General features: G+C 38.4%; 2 protein-coding genes across 10 annotated transcripts in view; both read left to right on the forward strand.

Annotated features, from left to right (window-relative positions):
• Positions 1-6,958, forward strand: part of LOC122246561 (uncharacterized) — a 7,634-nt gene extending 676 nt beyond the window's left edge. For 3 of the 8 annotated variants that reach the window (XM_043005204.2, XM_043005206.2, XM_086543919.1), the window contains exons 2-5: positions 1,243-1,332; positions 2,099-2,197; positions 3,163-3,400; positions 3,630-6,958. In XM_043005204.2, coding sequence (XP_042861138.1) covers positions 1,249-1,332; positions 2,099-2,197; positions 3,163-3,400; positions 3,630-4,948 — 1,740 coding nt within the window. In that variant the 5' untranslated portion in view covers positions 1,243-1,248 and the 3' untranslated portion in view covers positions 4,949-6,958. Of the gene's footprint in view, positions 1-1,242; positions 1,333-2,086; positions 2,198-3,162; positions 3,401-3,629 lie in introns of all 8 variants that reach the window. The other 5 variants (XM_043005202.2, XM_043005203.2, XM_043005207.2 and 2 more) reach the window with 3 other exon arrangements.
• Positions 1-10,000, forward strand: part of LOC122246565 (guanine nucleotide exchange factor DBS-like) — a 361,752-nt gene that overhangs the window by 217,568 nt on the left and 134,184 nt on the right. The gene's annotated exons all lie outside the window — the stretch shown is intronic.

Raw genomic sequence — 10,000 nt, forward strand, 5'->3', positions numbered from 1 at the left:
CACCTGTGTATGTTTGTGTGTACGTGTACATGCATCTTTGCCACCTGTGCGTATGTGTGCAAATACTGTACGTTTGTCTGTGTTTGCGTGTACGTTTTTGTGTGTATGTTTGCGTAAATATTAATATGTATTTATGTACGTAAGTACACGTATGTATTTATGTACAGGTATACATGTTTTTATGCACCTGTCTCTGCTTGCACACACAAATCATTGAAGATGTTTACAGGGAGAGAAACGTTGCATGTATACAAACGTGTGCGTGTTGCATGTGCGTGTGACCGTCCCAGTGCAACGAGACCTGAGCAGCAGCACCGATGCACTTTGCTCCCCAATTAGTTCGCCTAACGAGGCCGAGGGAGACCGGCGCTTGCAATCGCGATCGGACGATCATGATCGGGTGTGCGAGGAGACACACGAGTGACAGGAAGGGGCTTTCCCGCTCGCCTCTTGACATTTTGCCGCTGATTTGGCGTGTTTGGGGACGGGTTAATGAAGCGGCGTGTGTGTGTGTGTGTGTGTGTGTGTGTGTGTGTGTGTGTGTGTGTGTGTGTGTGTGTGTGTGTGTGTGTGTGTGTGTGTGTGTGTGTGTGTGTGTGTGTGTGTGTGTGTGTGTGTGTGTGTGTGTGTGTGTGTGTGTGTGTGTGTGTGTGTGTGTGTGTGTGTGTGTGTGTGTGTGTGTGTGTGTGTGTGTTTGTTTTACTTATGTATATACTATGACTTTTTTGGGGAAGGCATTAGTTTATTCCAGTTTGATAGGTGATGTATTTATAGATTACCTAGTTAGTTCAAAGAAAATCAAAGTCTAACTTTTGATTAATTTAGTGAAAGTATAGCTAAGTGATATAATAGGATGTTTGTATATGAATACCGTTTTATAAACCTCACATTTTCTACTGATTTTGGAGAACTGACAGGGCATTATTGTCATTCTAAACTCAGAGGAATGTAAAAATAGATGCACATACCACCATAACCACATCAACAGGTATTTCATTGGAATAGAATACCTATTTATAGGCACTGAGAATGTTGTCAAGGTAGGGTTGGGAGTTTTAAATGTTGAGTAACAAGTTTGATTGATTTCATTAATGGCAGGCCTATAAATAGACATTGCTCTGTTGTCTACCTGTTTGAATCAGTCAGGATGCAGCTGTTAGGTAACAGGTAGACTATGTCATCATCAGAGGTGATTAATTGCAAAGGAAAGTCAGTGATGTTGCTTTGGTCCCTGATTCACAGTGAGATATGGATGGCCATGGCCAAGCAGAGAAAGAGGCAAGCGAAGTGCTTCGATCTTTTAATATCCTAGGAGCCCCCGCATCTGCACAGGTCAGTCAGTCATTATTTTGTGGATCTCTTTACCTTTATCTCCTCATATTCTGCCAGACACTTCGTATTTAACGACAAATAGGATGCCATAAACCACCTGTGTAGCGTAACAAGCAAATGCATGCGAGAGCAATTGTGATTCTGCACTTTACTTTTGGTATGTTGTTTAGTATGGATTTAGAGGAAGCACTTGCCTAGCTGTTTTGAACCCTTTGTATTATACGATGTTACTCAGCTCAGTTGGAAGTCAATAATGGTGTAATCAGGTTTAATTGAAAGGGCCTGCTCACAATATTAGTTTAGTGCTGTTGTATGCGGTTTTTGTAATGCTGTTTTGGGATTTCTTTGGTTGAGAAATTGTGATTGCATTCTGCACATGTGTTGCAATTTATGAGGGTATAGTCATGGTTGCAGTGTATGTGAATTCTGATTGCATTCTTCAAATGTTAGAATTATGAAATCATAGCTATGCTTTCAATAGTTATGAATTCTTATTTCTACTCTTCAATATTTGCTCTGAACAAATTATCTGATTCAGGCGCTGAAAATAGAACGTATCACTCTGCCTTTTCCCCTCTCATATTTGTGCATTCTCTCCACTTCCAGTTCTTACTCTAATCCAACTCCTCTCCCTCTATCTTACCATTTTTTATCCAATTTTTCTCTGCTGCTTCCACGCGATAAACCTCCTTACCCTGAGCGGCAACTCTTGAAGTAGGAAAGATACTATGCCTCACAGAGTTCTCCTTTGCAGAACGAACCTCAGAATCTGTCAACAAACACCTCACAGCCAATGGTAATGGTGCCCCCACACCCCCCGCCGCAATGGCACATACATCCCCAACCCGTGCACATCATGTACCAGGTGAGTTTTCACAATGATTTGCAAGTTCTGACATAGGAGTGAATGATGCATGATGTTACATTGACAGAATGAATTATCCACCCTGCCTATTTAATGATGATGATAAAAATATGGTTTAGAAATATATAAGAGCTAATTCTAGGTGCTATTTGTATACAAAATCTGAACTAAAGGGTTTAGTACAGTGTTTCCTGGTATATTTCAAGATTAGAATGTTTACTCACTATATATTTTCAGCAAATTGTGTATGCAGACTAATGTTTAAGTGATATTATTTAATAAGATGGGAAGTTATGTTTTTATAACAAAATTACATTTTAGAGTTCATGTATTTTGTGTGTCAGCACTGGCATTAAAGGATGGCAATTAATATTAAAATTCTGAAGACCTGCTGTAAAGTTTTGTAGACCAAATTAATGATCAGGAGACAAAGTAAATGAAATAAGATCCTTCAAAAAAGGGATGGGAATTTTGATGGAGTGTTAGCTGTGTTATTTTTGAAAATAATGCATCATGCATAAAAGCTTGTGCTTTGCCATCTGTGGAAATATTTTTATTTATCCATTGGAAAGAAATTGTATGTTTAAAGTTCTTAAAACTACATACTTATTTTTTTTAGCAGAACTATACACATGAAAGAATACATTAGATATATATATAGCCAACTCTGTATGCTTTACAACTGAATTTGGTGATAATATTGTAGATATATAGTTAGTTTACCTTTGAATTTTTACCTGATGATAGAGGGAGTGCATGTATACATATAGCATCCACTGTGGTGGAGTGGGGTAAACAGATGAGGTCAAGTAGGCCTACCAGCTGACTCCTTGGTCACTAAGTACTTGTGGAACCATATATGTGTAATAAGATTTATGAAAGAAAACCATACTAAGACAGTGCATGTCCCAAGTGTTAATGGATAAAATGTAAACAAGACTTTTAATATGGGCTCTGCTTTCCAGCCACATGGGAATCCCCCAGTGTCCCAGGCTGACAATAATAGCAATCAGCAAGCACCAAATGGGCAGCCACAACAACAACAACAGCAGCAGCAACAACAACAGCAGCAGCAACAACAACAGCAACAACAACCACCACCACCCCAAGGACCTCCTCAACTTGCCCACATGACAGCAGATCAGTTGTCACAGCTTCAGCCTCCCCCCCTGGAACATTCCATTTGGTCAACAACTGATATGGGTAAGTTAGATTAACTGTAATATTTGTACGTATTTGAATATCAGTTATTACTCATTTACCAATACATCAGGATAATAATGTGAGAATATTACAAATTAGGACATTCACGTCCTTTATGGAACTAGATAATCTTGTTATGTTCTTCATTATTTATTTTCTGAAGAGTTTCATACTTAAAGGCATTATAGGGAATGAGTATTTTCAAAGCTGATAATCTGTATCTTTGCAGATGGACAGAATGGCATGAATTCAAACTACAATATGGGTGATCTGCAAAGTCAGGAAGGAGACACGACATTGAATGCAAATGACATAAACGAGGAAGAACAGGAAACAAAACCCAAGATAAAGAAGGAGGTCAAAAAGAAAAGGAAACTTGCAGATCTCTTGGCGGAAGGTATAGATCCTACCAAATTGGAAGAGAACAGTGACCAGGTGAGGGAGAGGTTTGAAAAAGGATGTGAGTGTGAAGGTGACAACTGCTTCAAGAACATGAATCCAGAATTTGTATTCAGACACAGACTAAACATTGCCGAACTGACAAAAAATGAACATGACATGTACCTAATGGGAGTGACAATGGCATGCCTAGCAAATCCTGAAGAAACATCTCGGCACAAAGAGAGAAAGAGGCTCAGGGCATCGTATGTTTTCCAGGGGAAGAAAGTGTGCTTGGATGCTTTTCTGTATTTGGAAAACTGTACACATTATCAGTTAAAAGCCATCAGAAAGCACGTCATGGTAAACGGAGTGACGCCGAGAGTTCATGGTAATCATGGAAAGAAACCTCCCAACACATTCCCACTCGACACGTACCAGCATGCTGCCGCTTTCTTGCAGAGTTATATTGCGCGATATTCACCAAACACAAATACTCCAAAGAAACCAAACAAGTCTGGAAAATCACCACCAGTTTATCTGCCGGCTGACATTACGCGCAAAAAAATCCACAATGCATATAAGGAATACTGTGAACACTTTGAACCAGATGTCAAGGTTATGGGATATTCATCATTTAGACACTTCATGAAGGAACAGTTTCCCAACGTCAAATTCTTCCGAATGGACAAAAAGGCTGAACGTGCCATGGGCCAGAGTGATGACGATGATGACGATAATGATAACAGCACTGGGGCACAGAATCAACAGGCTCAGCAACAACAGCAGCAGCAACAGCAACAGCAGCAACCACAGCAGCCAGACCAGAGACAAGACCAACGGGTAGAAACGGGGGCACAACAAGTTATGCAACAGCAACAGGCAGCACAAGGTCCACAAGAACCTCCAAAAGATGCGAGAAACACTCCACCTGTATCAGCAGCAGCACCCACGTCAGCTGTACCTCCCAATACCCATCCAGGTGTACCGGTCTCCATGCCTCATGCTCCTATCAGCACCAACTATCCCTCGTATTCTCATGTTCAGTTACCTCTCAATCTACAGACTCAACAACCATTATATTCTGCTTGTATGCAGCCTGGCATGTTTCCCCCTGGTCAAGCCCCAACACAAGTACGACCCACAGGGTTCCCATATACAAGCCTGTAAAGGGTTCTTGGTTGTCTGTGAAATCTCATCTATTACAATCTTCCACCAGATAAAAAGTTTTGTAGTTGCTGTCTCATTCAGCTAAGGGGAGCCATGACCAGTTATGGTGCCAGATTGAAAGTACAACATGCTATTCATTTCCACCATGAAGGTGCTGTAGCAGGAGCTGCACCATGGGTGTTCCATTCACATTTTTTCCTGCTTTAATTTGTAGGACTACAGTGATATTGATGGTCTCCTCATTCTTCAGGGGTTAGCCTTAGGAATGGGATCATGTAAGCCCATGTTCCTTTCTGGGAGTTGTGTTGGTGAATGAAGTAATAATCAATAGGTGCCCCATATTTCAAATAGCAGTGCCTAGGGCTTTCATTCCCCATCCTAAAGTAGAGGTTAGTGACGTAGTTATAGTGCCTGAAGATGCAAGATCACAATGTAAATATGTGGCAGCTGATTATTCTTAACACTCCTCAAACAGTAATTAACCATATCTATATAAGGTCTGTTAATTACATTTTAACTCCTTAAACATTGTATTATAAGGTGAAAAGTCCTAAATCAGTTGCTGAAATGGTCTTACCCAGATTTCCAGAAATTCGTTAAAAAAAAAGATAGAAAACATGGGCTGAAATCTACAGTTTTTATATGACAGTTGGAATCAGATCCAAATTTAGATGATAAATTTCCTGTAGCAAGCAACATAATATATCAAAAACTAATGCCATTGGTATTATGAGTATAAAGCTACAGACAATGTGCCTGTAACATATCATGCTTTCACATCATTTCATAACCTCATCATCACAAAAGGTCATGCTGTTTTAACTTCAGTTTTATAGAACCTGTGTAAATCATTTCCCATCTCTCCTCATACCATACGGGCATTGAATATATATGGAGTTCCAAGCCATTGATTAGGCCTTAGCTTTCCCTATTGTTAAACTTTGGTAATGTAATATAGGAGTATGTAATGTTTTTTTAAGTAATTTTGACCATTCCATTCCAAATGGGCATTAATTTCCATATCCAGTTGCCAATGATTACCTCTTCATGAGAGATGGTAGAAATTGATTGAAAGTGTGTGTAAATATGAAAGTGACGGTGGACAAAGTGGCTTAAAAGGCATAATTATATTGAACAAGAATTGTGAGACTGGTTGCTATGTAGCCGTATATAGAGTACTATGTATGAAATGTATGAAGACAGGGCAAAGGTTTGTGTGTACAATTATTTTGAGAAGCCTTGGTAGCAACTTTTGACAGTTGTGTAAACACTGTGCCAAACAGGGCATGCCACATGCTCTTAATATGTCTCAAAGATTTGTTTCATTAATTTATTAATTTATATTTATGTCCTAAATGATTAAGCTTCACACATGCTAAATAGAAGAGCATATGTGACTAGGTTGCCTTTGGAGACTTGGTAATTAATGTATCATAATAAAGGATCTACACTTTATTATGTTTCAGATATGCAGTTTCCTGGGTCATTGCTGTATATTTTCGTTTGTATATGACAGCCAGGATTGTGAAGGCATTATGACAGTATTCATATTCACAGATAAGATTTACACTAAAGTTATTTAAGGTCTATTTATTTTCTTTTTTAATAATAAATAAAAAGAAAAAAAAGCCAGTTTGGCAAGTAAATTTTGATGTTGATTTCATATATGCATAATCATATGTAGAAGATAGTGGTAGACCTCATTGAGAGAGATATATATTTTGTTTATTTTTTTAATCTAAAATGTCATGCAACAGATCTGAATAGTGGTTGGATAAGAAAATTCGGAGCTGGTTACTGTAAGACGGAAGTATTTCCACAGTTTATATCCATGAGTATTACTAGAAGCTTTTATGTGACTTATGGTCTCAGTTCCTTGCATATGAACTACACGGAGAGGGAATTCAGTTCATGAACTGGATATATCCACAAAGATTCCACAAAATGTAAAGGGTAATTTTTGTATGAAAAGCTAACAAATGTAATAGATTAATAAACTGTGATATGAAAGTACATGTATTTGTTTGATGTCTTTATTTAGTTACGATTTTTTAAATGTAATATTTACAATTATTTTTTTATTTTTTTATTGAATGACATTTTTTATTGATTCATTAGAAAAGGTTTCCAAGTTGGTATATAGGGTATTTCCTCTTGGTTTTGCCATGGACTCATATTTTACTTTCGTGTTTTTTCTATTGAGGATCAATGTTCATTACCAAGGTAAATTTTAATTCGGTTATTGAGTTCAAATAAAATCAAAGCAGATGTGAACCGAAATAATAACTACAATTCTTCCATTAACTTGTTAGATTTTGTGATATTTGTGGAAGGAGGCATGTCTGTTTTGATAAATGAATAACCTTTGTCAGTATTCACAATATTTGATTATCATCTTAAATTATTTTTACAGGGAAATAAATATATATATTGAGACTTGTTCATGTGTCTACCTGTCCTCTATATATGAAGATCAGGAGCGTCTGTAAAGAATGCATATGTGTGGGGGAATGGAGTAAATGTATTTTTTAAAGTACAGATTTTATATTATACGCCCGTGTATGCAAATTAGTACTACCGGAACGCTGTAAAAGATGCTTATTTGTTTTCTTTGGTGAATTTGAAAAATAACATCATTTATGTGATGAGTAACGCTTTTTCTTAAATAAAATAGATGGCTATCATATGTGTAAATGGACTAGTGCGGGGAGATAATAGCACTTATATTTATTTACACTGCGTTTATCTACATCGAAACTCGCAAACTCGCCTTTTTTTTTTTTTTTTTTTTTTTTTTTTTGTAAACGTGTTCTCTTCGCGATCATAGCTTTAGATTTAAACTGAAGTTCGTATTTTTGATCTAACGAATAAGTCGCTTTACCCCCTGCTATTTATTTTTCTTTGAAACATTTAAGTAAAACAAAAGTAATATTTCGTTGTTCCACTAAGCTACGCTGCAGGAGTGAAAAAGGAGATGAAACGAGAGAGAGAGAGAGAGAGAGGAGAGGGAGAAAAGATCCCAAGGAAGGAAAAGAAAGGGAGACGCTACACATGTTTCAGATTTTGACAATCTTACTTATCCTGTAAATGCTGATGCGAGCAATTCTTCCAAACAATGATGCATTTCTTTCGGCTCTGACTTGGTATATCTGAAATGATAGCTTCAAGGTATATGCCGGACTCGAAAATTCTGAAGTCTGATGAACAGTTAACCAGAGTATATGTTGTACCACTATATAAAAACAATAATTTGTGAGAGAAGTTATTTTTTCATGTGAAAATGTTCCGAATTTGCCCTCGAGCGCCGGAGAAAATCCAATATTTAGTAGCGCCATAAACACATTTCCCAGGTTATTTTAGATCTCCCAGCCACCGGTAGATGGCGCCGAGGAGCTGCACATGACAGGTGACAGTTGGCCCATTATGTTGAAAGACTCATAGTAAGATCCAGTACTATATTAACATTTCTGATATTTATGTTGACAGCTGTGTCGTCAATCTAAAGACAACATATTTATGTGTATGTCAGACTTTCTTTATTCTTATACATCTGTAGTTTTATGCTCCTATTTTGGATATGAAAAATTACGTTTTCTTTTCCTGTAGCTTATTAACAACACGCTGGGCAACGCCTCTGTAACACCGTGAACTTGTTGCCTGCTGTAATTACTGGATCAAAATAACCTGATCACCTCAGCTCACATGAGGCTAACTATTCACCCAATTGGATTTCAAGAAAGTCTTAATAGGGAGGTAATTAAAGTAATTACCAAGAAGGGCTCGGCCAAGGAGTGGTAATTTACCATCAGTCTTTCGCTTCGGTGACATTGAACTTGGGAAAGGCAAGGAAGTACCAATACTTATTTATACAAGTGTTATTACTAAGATTACCGTTCATTGTGTGTATTTGAAGTGCTGATTAAGGACAATATAACTCACATACGATTGCGAAACGATTTGCAGGTGGTGGTTTTCAGTTTGTTTGTTGCTGTTGTTGTTGCTGACTTTTTGCGTCCCATTATTCTTCGCATTTTAGCCTCATAAAAGTCGCCCAATACATTAACAAAATCAGGAGTCTTCACACCTGCCTTGAACCCCACCAGGCTTTGGGTATTAAGACCTCCCAATACGTTATGGCTGTGTGTATAAACATGTCAAGCTGTTGCTCGTTAAGCATGTGTTATGGACACTCGGGTACCTTTCCTGTTCCACCCTGTGTAAATTGGTGTGTGGTTTGGACGGGAGGTCACATGCGGTGTTTGGTTCGCTATGGTGGCGTTTGATACTGCTGTTTATATATAGTCGTTTTTTAAGTTATGAGATGTTTATGTTGATGTTACATGTGTAGTGATCATGGCGGTCCATGCGGTGACGAGGAGTGAATGCAGTAGTTATGCTGGTTTATATAAGTAATAATTTACATGATGGTCATGTAGTATATGCAGTAAATTTGAGTAAATATTCAATATCAAAATTCTTAAACCATTAGTATATATATAATGATGCGCACAACTCTGACTCTATCAATGTATGGTCAATATAAGAGAACACGCATGCTGATATACAATGATGGGGATGGGCGTATGTGGTTACACAGTGATGGAAGGAGGCAGGCTGTGGTCACCTCTAGGTAAGACGAGAAAGGAGGAGGTCTGAGCCAGAAACAAGATGCTTATGTAACTCTACTGATCTACGCCGAGAACTGGACGTCGCATCGGTGTCCCATGAACCGAGGCGGAAAAAAATGGAAAAAGAGAAGTGAAACTGGCCATAGATCTGGCGTTTGGACGGCCTTTAATCGGGGTAAATCAGATGTTGATTTTTCTTACGCTCTTCTTCGATTATAGGTGGAATTTGCGATATTTCCGACAATGAGTTCAGCGAGTAGTAGAGCGACATGTGGAGTGGACGTCTTCGGAAGGACTGATTTCCTGAGGCCTGACTCGTCTGCCTAGAGCTTTATTCCTTGCTTAAGAGGTCTCATTACACACTGCGGGTCTCTGTGGAAGGCAGCTGTTGGGGAAGCACAGGTGACTCACACAGGCTGCTTGG

Source organism: Penaeus japonicus, unplaced genomic scaffold, assembly GCF_977035675.1.
Source record: "Penaeus japonicus unplaced genomic scaffold, GWHDUDI00000001_assembly GWHDUDI00000014, whole genome shotgun sequence".
Taxonomy (NCBI): domain Eukaryota; kingdom Metazoa; phylum Arthropoda; class Malacostraca; order Decapoda; family Penaeidae; genus Penaeus; species Penaeus japonicus.